Source organism: Physeter macrocephalus, chromosome 12, assembly GCF_002837175.3.
Source record: "Physeter macrocephalus isolate SW-GA chromosome 12, ASM283717v5, whole genome shotgun sequence".
NCBI classification, from domain to species: domain Eukaryota; kingdom Metazoa; phylum Chordata; class Mammalia; order Artiodactyla; family Physeteridae; genus Physeter; species Physeter macrocephalus.
This window is the reverse complement of record NC_041225.1, coordinates 90,248,955-90,266,905: the sequence shown is the minus strand read 5'-3', so window position 1 is coordinate 90,266,905 and position 17,951 is coordinate 90,248,955. Positions and strand designations below refer to the sequence as shown.

The window sequence follows — 17,951 nt, the reverse complement described above, 5'->3', positions numbered from 1 at the left end:
AAATGGTCTCAATATTTTTAAGGCTTACGAAACATTGCTAAATTATCCTCCAGAAAGATTGTATCAGTTTCTAGTTTACTACATTAAAAAATGGTTTTTGTTTTTACATCTTTATTTTGATCTCAAACAAACCCTTTGTTTTGTTAACACATGTAGTTTTTCTTCTTTTGAATTATTTGTGTCCTTTGCCCTGCTATCTTCTTGGTTTATACGGAGGTGTTTTTTTTTTTTCCTTTTTTCTTTTTCCAGTATATGGTGAACAGTTCTTTATTGCTTAAAAATTTTAGTGCTTTATCCTATTTGATGTAGGTAAACATTCCAATTTGCCTTGTCTTTTGATTTTGTTTGCAATGTTTTTTTCACATTAGATGTGTTTTTTTGTTTTTAATTTTTTTAATTGAAGTATAGTTGATTTACAACGTGTTAGTTTCTGGTATACAGCAAAGTGATTCAGTTATATATATGATGTTCTTTTTCATATTCTTTTACATTATGGTTTATTACAGGATATTGAATATAGTTCCCCATGATGTACAGTAGGACCTGGTTGTTTATTTTATATATAGTAGTTTGTATCCACTAATCCCAAACTCCTAATTTATCCCTCCCCCATTCCCTTTCTCCTTTGGTAACCATAAATTTGTTTTCTGTGTCTATGACACAGAAATATGTTTTCTGTGTCTGTTTCTGTTTTGTAAATAAGTTCATTTGTATTATATTTTAGATTCTGCATATAAGTGATATCATATGGTATTTGTCTTTCTCTTTCTGACTTATTTCACTTAGTATGATAATCTCTAGGTCCATCCATGTTGCTGCAAATGGCATTATTTCATTCTTTTTTATGGCTGAGTAGTATTCCTGTGTGTGTGTGTGTGTGTGTGTGTGTGTGTGTGTGTGTGTGTGCACGCGTGCATGCGTACACCACATCTTCCTTATCCATTCATCTGTCAGTGGACATTTAGGTTGTTTCCATGTCTTGGCTATTGTAAATAATGCTGCTGTGAACATTGGTTTGCATGTATCTTTTCGAATTAGAGTTCTCTCCAGATACATGCCCAGGAGTGAGATTACAAGATCATACGGCAACTCTGTTTTTAGTTTTTTAAGGAACCCCCATACTGTTTTCCATAATGGCTGCACCAGTTTACATTCCCACCAACAGTGTAGCAGGGTTCCCTTTTGTCCACACCCTCTCCAGCATTTGTTATATGTAGACTTTTTGATGTTGGCCATTGTGACCAGTGTGAGGTGATACCTCATTGTAGTTTTGATTTGCAGTTTTCTCTAGTAGTTAGCAATGACATCAGATGTTTTGAAATTTTTGTGTTAATCAGATTTATGAATCATTCTTTTCCATTATAATTTCTGGTTTTGTTTTATACATACTAAGTCCTTACACTGGGGTCTTAAGTTCTCCTTTTTTTAAAGTAGACTAATCATTTAAAAAATATACTCTACTTTCTGCATTACTTTTAATTTATTTTTAAAATATTACCAAATAATTGTATTTTCTCCCCTATTGTTTTAAGTTGACTACCTTTAATATCACTTGGTAGTTACTTTTCTGAAACATCTATTATAATGTAACTTTCTTCATTCATCCTTGAAGAATTACACTGTCAAAGGCTTGAATCCATAGCATTAGCTATGGAACATCATTGGAGTGGGGGGGATTGTTGCCCAAGAAATATAAAAATGCCAGTTTCAACTAATCACTCAATTCTGCTTGACAGCTCTCTTACTTGTCTGATTAAGTCTCTTCCATTCTCTATTTTTTTTCAAATTTTACCAGTTTCCTCAAGTGTTCCCTACAGTCTGCCCCCACTCAGCCTGTGAAAAATAGCTGCAGTCATCATTTCCTCCTTCTCTTTTAGCTCAAAAAAGAATTCTTCTTATCTATCCACTCTTACCATGTTCCTGACTCCAGCCCATTAGGTTTTATTATTTATGATATTTATAGCTGTTTTAATGCAGTAAGTTGATTTTCTAGTTTTATTAGTAATAAAAGTATTGGAAGCTAGGTCTGTTCCTCAGTGTTCTTTTAATTGAGTTGAGATGGTATAAAGAATGTTTCTGTATATGAGAATTGAGCATGTAATGTGCTTATATATAAATATTATTTTTTATAATTCATTAATGATGACCCACAAAATGTTACTTATATATGTATTTCAGATTATCAACATCCAAGAAATAGAATCAGCCATGCATGCACTCCTTGTAAAACAAGCCATGATCTTTACGAAACGCAGGCAAGATGAATTAAAACATGAATCAGCGTATTTACAGCAGTTATCACGTTAGTGTTTTTCATGTTCAATGTGATTTTTTATTTATTAAGCTAAATTATCAGCTAAAAGATAAAAATATTTTTATTCCTGTATAAAAAATGTTTTTTGAGTATTTTTCCACTAACCTTTCACCTACTCCCTTCCAAAAATCCCAAACCATTTAAGCTAGGGCTTCAAAATGTCTTAAATGCAGTCTAAAACTAAAAAATGAAAATTATAACTTCTAGTCACTTAGTATTTGAAACAAAATATTTATAGGACCATTTAATCACTGTTTGGAGATGACTTGACATAAATATATAGACTGTGTCAGAAATATAACTTTATAAATTTTCTATAGCCCGTCCACAGATTGTTTGTGGAGGTTAAAGAAATTCTGGTGGGTTCAGCATAGAATCATCTGTAAAATCTCATTATATTAATAAAAGATTTGGATGCTTCCCTTTAGTTCTCACACTTTTTTTGTATTTTCAGAGATGTCTTCCATTGATTAAGGTGCTGTCAGGGTATAGTGAAAGAAATGGGACCATAGCATCAAGTAGATGATAAAAGCAAAATCAGAATGACTCAAATACATGACATTCAGTTGGTCATAAATTACGGTACATGCTAAAATAGGAAATAATATGAATGACATATTGGTAATGCAAATGTTTCTAGCATTTGACTATAGGAACAGAAAAAAAACTGGTGAAAACTGCTGAAAAAGAATATGAGGGAAAGAAACTTTATATTAAATTTTGTTACTGTTCTCAATTGCTGAACTATATTCACCAGACAAGGTACATTTTCTTAGACTAGCAAACTCAATGACTGTTAATGTTGTGATAGGGAGTTAACATTGCAGTTTCATTGCATGATGAAATAAGCAATTTAAGCATATTCTATGTGTGTGTGTTTATATATACGGATATGTATATATACCTAAGATACAGTAACTTGTTTTCAAAGTGTTTCACTGTATTTCTTTTGAGAATTTGCAGTATGAAATCAATTTTATTCATTAACAGGCAAAGCTGAGACGTCAACAAATAGAAGCTTGGCTATAGATGAAAAAACTCAATGGATTTTAGAAGAGATTGAATCTCGAAGGTAACTATATAAAGACTTAAAGCATCATTGAGCAAGTATTTTTTGCTACTTAAATACCATTAACCATATAGTATAAATAACCATAACCTAGTATATTAATTTGTGAGAATGATGTAAAACCAAAATTTATGGTTTAAATATGCACTGGTATATTTGGATCAGTCAGAAGGAATGGGTAAAATGGAATTTATCAGGCTGGGAAGGGCTCATACCTAGAAGCCAGTCCTAATTACATTGTTACCTGCTCTTCCAAATCTGGGTAGGCTATGGGAATGTCTTACAGGGAAAAAGAGGGAGAACCAATTCAGATTAATGAAGCTAAAATGTCAAAAATATTAACATAAAATTGCATGCAAATGTGATGGTTTATTTCTGGGTATTTTAAGTAAATGATGACTTTTTGTTTTAAAGCATTTCTTTTCAACAGGAGCTATTTGTTTTTTATTTATTTTTGGTTTATTGCAAAATATAGGGCACGAAGAAGACAAGCAAGGGTTCTTTCTGGGAATTGTACTCATCAGGAAGGAACATCTAGTGATGATGAACTATCTTCAGCAGACATGATTGACTTCCAAAAAAGCCAAGGTCAGTTATCAAGTTTCTAATGTGTCTTTAAGTATTGAAATGATGGAAAATGCTTTGCTGTGATTGCCCTTAATTGTTTAAGCTATGTAAAATAGTTGGTAAAATTCAGGAAAAAAGGAATACATTTTTTTTTTCCGTATAAGACTTGTCCTATCCTCTGAAAAAAATGGATAAAATGGAGGAGCATGATGAGTATTCCTGAGTTTTCTCCATCAACCTTTTTCATCTCCTGTTATAAAGGAACCATGAACATTTTTGGCTTCATTTCTCTACTGCATACTTTCTATATTATAATTTTTAATGTAAAATAATTGAATTTAGTAAAGCCCAGTTTTAGCATTATAAGAAGGTAAAATATGTATAGTTGAGTGTGGGCTTTACAGTCAACCAGATGAGTTCAAAGAGGGGATCTAGTCTGTGTGATCATTGGCAGATTCCTTGACTTCACTATATCTGATATTGTTGTTTGTTTGCTTGTTCTTTGTCTGTAAATAGGTAGGCTAGAAACCACCTACCTTATAGGGAACATAGTTATGATGATGAAATGAGATAATGTATTTATAATGTTTTGGCATATAGCAAGGGCTCAATAAACGGCAGACTTTATTAGTGTCAATTGTTACTAAAGTGTTTTTTTAATAAAACCTAATTTATATGTTAATGTCAGAGGATAGTTTTCAGCTCAGTTGATTACATAAGTTATACATAACTATGTTTATAGGAAGCAAACTTCAAGGTCACAAACTTAAAATGCATAATATACAGACTCATTTTCTTCACAGGTGACATTTTAGAGGATCATAAGAAGATTTTTGAAGATGTACACGATGATTTTTGTAACATCCAGAATATTTTATTGAAATTTCAACAATGGCGAGAAAAGTTTCCTGATTCTTATTATGAAGCTTTCATTAGTTTATGCATTCCGAAGCTTTTAAATCCCCTAATACGATTTCAGTTGATTGATTGGAATCCTCTTAAGGTACATAAGCTTAACATGTGAAAAAAATAATCCTGATCACATTTATTTACTGAAATCCTCTAGTTATTCAGGTTAACTATAAACTACCATTCCTTTAGAGTTGGAATTGATAATTTGTGCTTTGGAGTAATAGTCTGCACTCGTCTTTTCTTGGTTCTCACTCTGTTTTTAAGGCTGAGTGACACTTAACATCAGTAAAGGAAACACTTTTTCTTTTAAATCTTCTTCTATGATAAGTTTAAGATCACTCAAAAAAGTAAAGTTAGTATTAGGCCTTAAGAATTTTACAGTCTGTTTGAGTGAAATTCAAAATAGGTACCAAGAGTTCTGAAGTTGGAGATGACATAATGGGAATACTTGGCTAGGAAAGCTACAATGAAGATGAAGAATTTAAATGAGGATTTGAAGGATATATAGAATTTAAACAGGAAGACAGAGGAAGGAAAAGGTATTTTATAAAGGTACATAGGGAGAAATATCAGTAGAGACTGTGTAGATCCTAAATTAAGAGATATGAACATGTTTTGATAGTTAATGGGAGGCGTGACATGATGAAGGTAATGTTTTAGGAACCCCTGAGCAACAGGCTAACTTGGAGGCTAGGGAGAAAGAGTTGAAGGTATATACTGAAAGGCTATTGCTGTAGCCCAAGTGCAGGGTGAAGAATTCCTCACGTGGGGTGATAGTAACAAAGGGAAGAGAAAGAAAGTGTTGATTACAAGGGAAGAGAAAGAAAGTGTTGATTACAAGTGGCGTTATGAAGTAAGAATCAGTAAAATACTGAGAATAACCCTAACACAACAAATCAGAAAGATGACCCCAAGGTTTGGAGTCTGAGTTATTAGTACAATGGTAGTTCCATTCATAAAAATGGTGACTTTTCAGAGAGGAAAATGGTTTTGATGGAAGTTTTACTTTATAGACAATGAAATGATGATGGGACATCCATGTGGATATGCCTGCTAAGCAAACAGAAATGAGAAAATGAAACTCTAGGAAGAAAGGAGAGCTGAAAATAAAGATTTAACAAAGTAAAGGATGGATCCCTGTCGTTTTATTTTCCTCTGCTCTAGTCATGCATGCCTTTAGGCTCTGTCTTAGGGCCATGCAATGTTCATAGTTTAGGAGCCAAGCTTATCCCTAAGAAAGTGGTAGGTAGTTGGTCGGAAAGCAGCCTAGTTGTTAACCACTCCAGCTGAACTGAGTACTCTGTTACATCTAGCAAAGATCTGTTCATACAGTTATTCAATAAATAATAATTGGCCATCTGCTGTTTGTTTAATAATAAGCTAAACCACATGCAAAGTGTACATTTGTGCCAGTGAGACTCGAGAGAGCCAGAAGTGAATTTTGTGTAAGTGTATTTTTATAAACAAATTCCGTGGCTATTTTAACTGCTGTTGTTATAAATGTATATTTTGCTCCTAACAGTACCTGCCATGTAGTAGGCTCTGAACACATAGTGGACATTTCTGGATATGAATGAATGCATGAAATGCAGTGTTCTGTCCTACTGCCTAGACATCATGTCTTAGTGATGTCATCCTGCCTAGCCTTGGTGGTCTAGTACTGTATACATTGGGTTAAAATATGGAATTATTCTCCTTTGATCCTTAGAGAAGCTTTGGTAATTACTGAAAAAGTTAACTATTTAAAAATAAACTAATGTTTAAGAATTTATTTATAACTTGGATAATTTTATTTATAAGTTTGATTCCATAGGTTTAAAACAGATGCCATGGTTCACATCTATAGCAGAATTTATAGATAGCAGTATGGAAGATTCAAAGAAGGACGATAGTTCTGATAAGAAAATCTTGTCTACTGTCATCAGCAAAATAATTATTCCTCGACTTACAGGTACTGTTTTGTAATCTTGATAAAATTAAATTGTTCTTTGGCAAAGTATAAGATCATTCATTTCTGTTACAGTCACAAATTTTTTTAGATGTTTTTGAACACAAGAACTGTAATTTGCAGTAAAAATCAACAGATGTTATAATTTAAGCTGATTAAAAAATGCTTGTTTGTGCAAGTGATTGGCTGTCAAACTCCTGATACTTTTGGATCTTTAGTATTTGTGACATTAACGTTACTTTTATTTTTATTTTTTTAAATGTATTTATTTTATTTTTGGCTGTGTTGGGTCTTCATTGCCGCATGCAGGCTTTTCTCTAGTTGGTGGTGAGCGGGCTCTAGAGTGCAGGCTCAGTAGTTGTGGCGCACGGGCTTAGTTGCTCTGCGGCATGTGGGATCTTCCTGGACCAGGGCTCAAACCCATGTCCCCTGCATTGGCAGGTGGATTCTTAACCACTGCACCACCAGGGAAGCCCTAGCATTACTTTCGTTCGTTACTTTTTTATAAGTCATTTATTAGGGGCACACTTTCATCTCTACTACATGTATTTCTTTCTTTCCCTTAACTTCTCCCCTTATGTTTCTTTTTTTAAAATTTTTATTGGAGTATGGTTGATTTACAATGTTGTGTTAGTTTCAGATGTACAGCAAAGTGAATCAGTTATACATATCCACTCTCTTTTTGGATTCTTTTCCTATATAGGCCATTACAGAGTATTGAGTAGAGTTCCCTGTGCTATACAGCAGATTCTTATTAGTTATCAATTTTATATATAGTAGTACGTACATGTTAATCCCAATCTCTTGATTTACCCCTCCCCCCATCCCCTAGTAACCATAAGTTTGTTTTCCATATCCATGACTCTACTTCTATTTTGTAAATAAATTCATTTGTACCCTTATTTTTAGATTCCACATATAAGCGATAACATGTGATATTTGTCTTTGAGTTACTTCACCCAGTATGACAATCTCTAGGTCCATCCATGTTGCAGCAAATGGCATTATTTGTTCTTTTTTATGGCTGAGTAATATTCCATTGTATATATGTACCACATCTTCTTTATACATTTCTCTGTTGATGGACATTTAGGTTGCTTCCATGTCCTGGCTATTGTAAACAGTGCTGCAGTGAACATTGGGGTGCATGTATCATTTTGAATTATGGTTTTCTCCAGGTATATGCCCAGGAGTGAGATTGCTGGGTCATATGGTAGTTCTATTTTTAGTTTTTTAAGGAACTTCCCATACTGTTCTCCATAGTGGCTGTACCAATTCACATCCCCATCAACAGTGTAGGAGGGTTCCCTTTTCTCCACACCCCCTCCAGCACTTACTGTTTGTGGACTTTTTGATGATTGCCATTCTGACCAGTGTGAGGTTATACCTCATTGTAGTTTTGATTTGCATTTCTCTACTAATTAGTGATGTTGAGCAGCTTTTCATGTGCTTTTTGGCCATCTGTATATCTTCTTTGGAGAAATGCCTATGCAGATCTTCTGCCCATTTTTTGATTGGGTTATTTGTTTTTTTGATATTGAGCTGCATGAGCTGTTTGCATATTTTGGAGATTAATCCCTTGTTGGTTCCTTCATTTACAAATATTTTCTCCCATTCTGAGGCTTGTCTCTTTGTTTTGTTTATGGTTTCCTTTGCTGTACAAAAGATTTCAAGTTTAGGGAATTAGGGAATTCCCTGGCAGTCCAGTGGTTAGGACTCCATGTTCTCACTTCTGAGGTCCTGGGTTTGATCCCTGGTTGGGGAACCAAAATCCCACAAGCCATGTGGCATGGCCCAAAAAAAGATTTTAAGTTTAATTAGATCCCATTTGTTTGTTTTTGTTTTTATTTTCACTGGGAGGTGGATCAAAAAATATATTGCTGCAATTTATGTTAGAGAGTGTTCTGCCTATGTTTTCCTCTAAGAGTTTTATAGTGGCTGGCCTTACATTTAGGTCTTTAATCCATTTTGACTTTGTTTTTGTGTATGGTGTGTTTCTTCTTTCTTTAAAATACATTACTACATTTCCCTCACATCTGCCACCAGCACTCAGAAGCCCTTGGGCATTGATGCTTGTGCTTCAGTCTGAAGACTTGTTTTATCTGAAATTGTACTTGATAAGGATCTGTTCCACCATGTCACTGAGAATGGATTCTAACAGCAAAGTCTGCAGAACTCTTAAAAGATGAAGCAACTTACTTTATATTGCTTCTCAGCCAAAGATTTTTTTTCATATAACTTGCATTGCAATCATGGGGTATCTTAGAAAGATAGTACTTTTAACTATTTACTTTTAGCTATTAAGCACTATTAATGATAGCATAGAATATATATGCCTCATTTAAGTACTCATTTGAAAACTCCAAATATTTCACTTACAATTAAACAGTACCTCAAATAAGTAGCATTATGAGAAATTAATACTGTATATTTATTCTCAAGTCCTATCCTGGACCTTCTTCATACTCTTCACGAGCTCTCTGGGTAATTGCATACTCTCCTCTAGTGCCATCTATATCTGTGTTGCTCAGTATGGTAATCACTAGCAATAGGTAGCTATTAAAATATAAATTTCAAATTAGTAAAATTAAAATTCAGTTTTCAGTCACACTAGCCACATTTTAAATCTTCAATAGCCATATATCACTCATGGCTATCATATTAAACAGTTCAGATGTAAGATGTTTTTTTCCATTATCACAGAAAGTTCTTTTGGATGGTACTATTCTGCTTCATTTTAAATCAAAAAGAACTGGAAGAACAAGTCCAGATGTCTTCTTAGAGCACCAGATCTCTCTTATCAAAGTACCTTTTGAGTACCTCTACTTGACAACTCAAACTCCACATGCAAAATCATACTTGTCATCTTTGCTGCAGACCTGCTCCTCTTATATTCCTTGTCTAGAAAATGGTACCTCCATCTACCCACATATTCAAACCAGAACTTTCGTGTCATCCACTCCTCCTTTTTTCTTACCTCCTTATATAAGCAATTGCCAAGTCTGTTTTTTTTTTCCTTTTTCTAACCCATTTTCTATACAAAAACCATGGTGATCTATCTAAAATATGTCTGATTCTGTCATACCTCACATAAAACACTTTAATTATTCTTACCTGTCTTTAGGATGAAGTCTAAACTCTTTAACATGCTTTCCAGGCCTTTCAGGATTTTGTCTCTGGTAGTGCTTTAGCCCCATCTCCTGCCAAGCTCGGTTCCTTCTTCCCCTCATTCCCACCTCTACTGGACTTCAGCTATATTCTCCTTGTCCTTTATATCTTCTACCCTCCATCCACTTGACAAATCCCCTAACTCTACCTCTTTCATCTAGCTAACTTCTCCTCATCTTTCAGAACTCAATATGGACATCACGTCTAGGAACTGGATTAGGCATACCTTTCAGGGTTCCTGTAGCACTCTGAACTCATACTTAGGGTGGCATCTACGCATTAAATTACAATTGCTTACCTAAACGTTTGTATTTGCCATTAGACAGAATTGTTCAGAGGCAGTTACCTAGTCTTACTTATTGCTTTGTTTCCTGTCGTTAATGCTAGGCACATAGTAGGCTCTCAGTATTAGTTGACCAAATATTTCTAAGGTTATTACAAGCCTAACCTTCTAGATGCCTGAGAAATCACTGTTTTATATTTGACTTGGGGTGTTTCTTTTTAACCTATTTAAATTTTAAAAAGTTATTTAACATGTATTTTACAAGGGTCAAGCACAGTTGTTACTTCAGTGTATACAGCAATGAACAAAATAATAATCCCTGCTCTCATGGAGCTTACATTCCATGAAGAAGACAAACGATAAACAAGATAAATAAATAAAATTTAGAGTATGTTGGTTAAAAGGGCCAAGGAGAAAAATAAAGTAAGGGAAAGAGATACAAATTATGAAAGAGTAGTACAATTTAAAATCGGTTGGCCAAGGAAAGCTTTCCTGGGAAGGTCACAAATGAGCAGATTCCAAAAGGAAGTAAAGAAGTGGGCCAGGGCTTCCCTGGTGGTGCAGTGCTTGAGAGTCCGCCTGCCGATGCAGGGGACACGGGTTTGTGACCCGGTCCGGGAAGATCCCACATGCCGTCGAGCGGCTAGGCCCGTGAGCCGTGGCCGCTGAGCCTGCGCGTCCGGAGCCTGTGCTCCGCAACGGGAGAGGCCACAACAGTGAGAGGCCCGCATACCGCAAAAAAAAAGTGGGCCATATGAATATCTGAGGTAACAGCATCCAAGGCAGCAGAAACAGCAAGTACAAGTACAGAAACAGCAGAAACAGCAAGTAGCTCCTGAGGCAGGAGCTAGCCTGATTTGCTTGAAAAACAGCACATAAGCCAGGATAACTTTAGTAGAGTGAGCAAGGGGGAGACTAAGAAGAGGTGAGCAAGATGACTGGCTGTGTCATATGGGGACTTATAATCATATGTAAGGACTTTTACTTAAGTGAAAGAGTGAGAAGCAGTTAGAGAGTTTAGAGCAGAGAAGTGACAAGATCTGCCTTAACATTTTAATAGAATTACTCTGGTTACTGTGTTGAGAATGAACTGTAGGCAGACCAGTTAGGAAGCTTTTTCAGTAATCCAAGCAACAGATGATAGTAGTTTAGGCTTGAGTGTTAAAAGTGGAGGTGTCTGGAAAGTGGTTGAATTCTGTATAAAGTATAAATATAAATAGGAAAGAGAAGGTAAGTGACCTGAGTCCTGAGGTACTCCAGCATTTAGAAAGTCAACAAGATGACAAGCGGACAGTAAAGGAGACCAGAGAGGTAGGTGGGAAACGGGAGTAGTATCCTGGAAGCCAAGTAGAGAAAAGTGTTGCAATTGTTGCTGATAAATCAGAAGGGGAGTAGAATCAACCATTAGATTTTACAAATGTGAAGGTTATCTGTGACTTGGTAAGAGTAGTTTAGGAGAATAGTTGGAGGTAAGGCCTAACTGAAGTGAATTCAAGAGTTTGAGGAGAGAAATTGGAGATAAGAAGTTTTTTGAGTAATTTTGTTGTATAAAATGAAGGAAAGAAATAAGGCAGCCCTGGAGGGGAAAGTAGGGTCAAGAGAGGGATTTTTTTTAATACAAGAGAAATAATTGTAGAGTGATAGAAAAGATCCAGTAGAAGTGAGAGGGCAGAATTCCAAGAACAGGATCTTCAAGAAAGCCAAAGGGGTTGGGGTCTTTTGTACAAATAAGGGGTTGGTCTTGGCAAGGAGTGCAGTGCTTCGTCCATAGGAATGGGAGACAAGTTAGAGTTTATGAGCACAGGTGCTGGTAGTTGTGTAGATGCTGTAGGAGGAGCTTGTGGAGCTTCTCTTCTGATTGATTCTGTTTTTCTCATCAAATGGGGAAGTAATCAGCTGAGAGTGAGAGCAAGTGTGGAGAAAAGAAAACGTAAGAAATAGTCACCTGGAAGAGTAAAGTCCATTAACTGAGAGCAAGGAGGAAGGATAAGGCAGGAAATAATTGTCTAGGCCAGAGGGAAAGAGAATGGGCCAAGGAAACAGAATGTGATTGCTGAGCAGCATTAAGGTCTCACTGGAGTTTCATGGTGATCAATTTAAAGTGTATTTTTTTCCAGCCATGTTTTAGCCCCGTGGTTGCAGGCACAGATGCTGTGACAAGGTGATTTAACTAGGGTTGCAGTTGAGCCAGACTGCAACAAGAGAGTGTATGCAAATACGTAATGGTACTGATTGTCATGGATTTTAAACCACATAAGGAGGGACGTAGTGTTTGCTGAAGGCCTCAATTGTTTATATGTGACAAGCAAAGGTTAGTCTAGTAACTAAATTGTGCACCACCAAAAATTTTTCTTTCAGACTTTGTAGAATTCATTTGGGATCCCTTGTCAACCTCACAGACAACAAATTTAATAACACAGAGCAGAATGATTCTTGAAGAACATTCCACTTGTGAAAATGAAGTTATTAGTAAAGGCAAACAGGTAATAATTTCTAGAATTATGAATTTCTTGATATATTTGTAAATTAATATAATTTATTATAAATCTTTGTTTGCGGAAGATGCAGAAGAAGTAATTATCAGAAAACTATTTAAGGAAAAATATTTAGGCTTGACCATTTTTTGCTCTTTATAATTAATAAGATGAAAGAATACACCTTGATATTTCTGAACATTCTTACAGGAATGGTAATGCTTATAAAAGGATACACATACATTCAATAAGATCCAGATTATTACTTTCATTCTTATTTGCCTATTTTTCTCTGTTTAGTGGTCTGATTTGTGTTCTCATGGCCCAGCCAGCTGTCTTTCAGGTTTGTGAATATACATTGGCCCTGCAGAGACAAAAAGGCATAAATACATTAGTGCAAATTCATTCCTTCTAAAGAAAAAAAACCTAATTACCTTTGTTTTTTGGCAAAAGTCTAGTAGTATTGTGACCTTACTTTAACAATGATTTTAAAACTAGGCTAACATTCATTATACTAACTAGTTTTCTATAATGTGCCAAAGTTGAGAACAGTAATCTCTCTGAGGATTCAAGCTTCAATAGGGTAGATTCTTATCTTAGCATAATTTAGAATTTTCACTGAACATAAGACATAAAGACATAAACTTTTTAGAGGCTCTGTTGAGAGTGTTGAATCTTACTCTTATTGTAGTACTCTTTTATCATTCTGTTTGTTGATAATAATACTGTATACTCATGCAGTTAAATAAGTAAACCAATTTTATGTTGAGTTTTAAGAGAATTAAGAGAGAGATTGACAGACTGGAGGGTGCCCAGAGTGGAATAACCAAGGTGGTTGAAAAAGCAAGGAGATATGTCATATTCATATTCTGAACACCAGTAAGTTTTAGCACTTGGAATTGCTGTCATGAAGGAGGGAAGCTGTAAGAAATAAGAGGGAGAATAGGGATACCAGCATGATTCTGCCTTTAAGAAGCATGCTATCTTAGAGGAAACAAGATATACATAAACTGTTATTTCAAACAGGAAGTAAGTGGGAATGACAAGGAGCAATTATCTAATTATCAATTATCTAATTCCTGCTATGTACTAGGCACTCTGTTAGGTCCTATTCCTGTATCATCCCACTTAGTCCCAGCAATCCTATTAACAACGATGATAGCTTAATCTTACAGTTGAAGAATCTGAATCTTGAAAAGTTGTTCACAGTAAAGCCTTGAGTCAGAACTAGGATTTGTACCTTGGTTAGTCTTACTTTAAAGCCCAGTCTCATCTCACTGACCACATTGCCTCCCCATGAGTGGCCCAGATAAAGGGCTATGAAACCTCAAAAGAGGCAGGAGAGAGAAATTACTTTCTGCAGTGTAAGAATTTTTGTTAGATGTGGCATTTGAGCAGGGACCTGAAGGAAGGAATAGGATTTGAACAGTAGCAACTGATGGAGAAAGGGCATTTTCCACTTACCTGCAACAGGATAAAAACATGTGAAAATCATGCAGGAATTAGAGAGATTCAACTAAAAGATGTGCATAGAGATAGTGTTTATATTTGAAGAAAGAATAGATTTATTCTGTGTTGTTATAAAGCATAGAACCAAGATTAGTAGTTTAGAGCTACAAGGAAGCAGCTATATAATCCTGTATTTGCTCTCTATATGGGATTATTTAATTATAGCCCAAATGTAAATAGTGCTTTGCCATTTTTTAAACACTTCCACATTTTCTCATTTGATCCTCACAACCTTGTAAAATGTGTTGAATTTAATTGCATTTTACAGGTGAAGAAGCTGGGGCCCAGAGTTCCAAGTCACTTTTAAAAGATAAAAGTGGCAGGCCCAGCACTTTGTAACCACTAAAGTCTTTCAACGGTGTTATGGATTCACTCATGAAGTTTTTATACTGGTAATTTTAATTCTGGAAGCCCTCCCGCTCTGAATGTTGAAAATGGGGTCTTTGCATTTGTAGGAGACTAGAACTACATCAGGACTTTTCAATTTTGGCACTCTTGGCATTTGGAACAGATAGTTCTTTGTGGGAGGCTGTCCTATGCATTAAGTTCCCCTGGTCTCTACTCACTAGATGCCAGTAGCACTTCCCCGTCTTGACAACCAAAAATATCTCTAGACTTATAAAATATTCTGAGGCATGGCAAAATTACCCCTACTTGAGAATCAGTGTACTACGTAATATTCCAGGTTAGTAACACAGTTTGCCAGTGAGCTCACTCTCTTTTTTTCAGTGATATTTAAGAATTGAAGAGAATGAGAAAGGTTCCAGAAGAACAAGTCAGACAGCATAGTTCCTGATTTTGAAGTGAAAAGCAAATGATTCTGTAAACTAATGTCTGGTGAGAATAGTTTTGATTCTGGCTAATGTTCTAAAATAGATTATTACAGAGATGGATTATGAGCACTTAAAATAAGAAAGCAGTGTTTACTGTAATCTTTCATTGATGGGGTTCCTAAATACAAACAACTGTTTATCAAAGCATATTCTTCCATATTATCTCAGTTACTTTCACTGATAAATAAGATACTGTACAGGTACAGTAGATAATGTATTTAAATATGTTAAGATTTTCTTACAGATCAAATGGGAAATGATATGGTATAGTTAGATATAAAGAAAATTGGTAGAGTATACCTAAAGAATACTGACCCATAGGGCCAGAATCTTCTCAGCTTTGTCCTGTTCAATATTTTTATTGAACTGGATGAAGATGTAAAATACATGCTAATAAAATTTCTCAATGGCAGAAAGCTAGGAATTCTATCATAGATCTATGGATAATAGAATTAGAATCCAAAAGAATTTCAAAATACTGAGAAAATGGACTGACTCTCAAAACATAAAATGTAAAAGGAATATACATATGTCCTACCATTGTGTTCAAAAATTCAACTGCATAAATAAAAGATGGGAGAGGCACAGCTTTGAAGCAACATAGGTAACACAGAGAGGGATTATAATAGACCGTAAACCCAATATGAGTCAACAGTGTCACTTGAGTAGCAGAAAGACTAATGGGAGTTCATCCTACTAGTTGTCTGCTCTTTTGAGTAAAAATGTTGTATGTGCTTTCCTCACAAGTAAGACTTCCCTGGGTATTTTGCATTTAATTTTAGGTTAAAGTATATTAAATGGAGAGTGTCTAAGATGGTATGGGAAAGAGAAAATGTAGAAAAGTGAGATATCGATCTTAAACCTGAAGAGTTTTCATATGGAAGGATGATTAGATTTGCTCTGCATGATCCTGAGAAGTAACCGGGACCAACGTATGGAAGGTGTAGGGGAGAGAAGTTTGTTTCTCATTAACTGAAATCTAATAGTCAAAAGATGCCCGAAGTTATGCACAGCCTCAGGGGATAGTGCATAGGTTGGTTGACCGGTTAGCGGAAATGTGAAAGTGACATCAGATGAATGCTTAGATAGATTGGTAGTTTTCAAATTTCTTTTTCTATCCACAGAAACTTTTTCAAATAAAGTCTTACACACCCCTGTACACAGACACACACAAAAGTAATGCTGCTCTTGCTGTGGTGAGCACCTACTCTCATTCTCCCCTGAGGGCCTCAACATCTGCCCATGCCACCCAAGATTATCACTATGGATATGCAGAGCATCATAAAAACTACTAGCTAGAGCTTTTAAGTGCCTTTTGAGAGCTGTTTTAGAGTCTCTATATAGTGCTCGCTTCGGCAACACATATACTAAAATTGGAATGATACACAGATTAGGATGGTCCCTGTGCAAGGATGACACACAGATTTGTGAAGCATCCCATATTTTTATCATGTGTGTGAAACTTTTGAAAATTGTAAAGCATTATAGAATTTAAAGAATCTTTCAATAATAAAATAAAAATAATAAAATAAAAATAAAGTCTGTATACAGAAGTGTGTGTAGTTGTTAAAACTTTACTCTTTAGAGAACTTTTTTTTCCCACCAAAGGTATTTTACTACTTGGAAAAGTTAATGAGCTCCGAGTTATAAAATATGTGAATTTAAGTTTTCTTTTGTTTTAAACAATTATTTGGAAATAATGGCAAACTTACAGAAAACTCTCATGAATAAAAATAGCATATTCATAGGCCTTTTACCCACATTGACCTGTCGTTAATATTTTGCCCCATTTGCATTAGTATTTGCTCTCCCATTAGATATACACACACACACGGTTTTTTTTCTCCTGAACACTTTGAGAGTAAGTTGCTTATTTGCTAAGGATCGTCTGTTATGTAACCATAGTATGGTTAGCAATTTCAGTAAATATAACAGTACTTAATCTACCATCCATATTCTACTTCTGTCATTTGACTCAGTAAATTCCTTTATAGCATTTTTTAGAGAACTATTTCTAAGAAACAAAAATTAATATGGAAATATTTATCAAGGCTGAGATTCAAAATCATTTATTTACATTAAGTGGAAAAAAATCAAAGCATAATTGTATTTTAAAAGAATTCAAAATGTTTGAGAGAGTAAAAGAAAATTGAGTTTTTATTTGTTTTTAATGTTAATATTGATATGCAGCCATTTGAGGAATACATTACAGATATTTAAGTGAAAAGAGAAACAGGACTTCAGTTAGATATACCTTTTATGAAAAAATATATTTGGTTGAATTCTACATTTATGAGTAACTTGCTTAGTATAGGGTATATGACTGCTTAATTTGTGCTACACACATTGTCACTGACTTAAAAAAATAACTTTCCCTCTAGTATGTAGTATGCCGTTTCCATTTTTCAAATATGGATTCCTTTTTTAAGTGTAAGACCAGTATCTTATTATAGAAATTTTTATTCTAGTACAAAGACTGATACCATTGTAGGATATTTTCAGCCTACCTTTTATTTCAGAATTATAATACTAATGGACATGTACATTCGTATCCTACTTCTTCCACTTAATTATTAAACATTTAAATTTGCATGTTAACTACAGTCTTCATAAACTTTAGCTAAATATTTCATGCACTGGATGGACATAACATGATGTCCTTAAAAGTTCCCATGATTCAGTGTTTTGGTTATTTTCAATTTTTGATACACAAACAATAAAATGAGTTTGCCAAAGTGAATATACTATGTCAAAGGTTATTGACAAACCAGTGAAGAAACCGTATTTAAAAAACATCTACAAATCAATAAGAGATAGAACCTAATTTAAATTTTTAAAAAACAGATATGTAGATAAGCAGCTTAATTGGGTACT

At 34.8% G+C, this 17,951-nt stretch overlaps 1 protein-coding gene and 1 non-coding gene across 7 annotated transcripts in view; both read left to right on the top strand.

Annotated features, from left to right (window-relative positions):
• The window catches only part of GCFC2 (GC-rich sequence DNA-binding factor 2), a 75,098-nt gene that overhangs the window by 45,198 nt on the left and 11,949 nt on the right, over positions 1-17,951 (top strand). For all 6 annotated transcript variants that reach the window (XM_028496852.2, XM_028496850.2, XM_007119319.4 and 3 more), the window contains 6 exons: positions 2,179-2,302; positions 3,305-3,386; positions 3,859-3,971; positions 4,754-4,953; positions 6,663-6,813; positions 12,620-12,744. In XM_028496852.2, coding sequence (XP_028352653.1) covers positions 2,179-2,302; positions 3,305-3,386; positions 3,859-3,971; positions 4,754-4,953; positions 6,663-6,813; positions 12,620-12,744 — 795 coding nt within the window. The remainder of the gene's footprint in view (positions 1-2,178; positions 2,303-3,304; positions 3,387-3,858; positions 3,972-4,753; positions 4,954-6,662; positions 6,814-12,619; positions 12,745-17,951) is intronic.
• LOC112062662 (U6 spliceosomal RNA) lies at positions 16,421-16,524 on the top strand. The gene has a single exon (XR_002890848.1). It is a non-coding gene; the product is annotated as a U6 spliceosomal RNA (small nuclear RNA).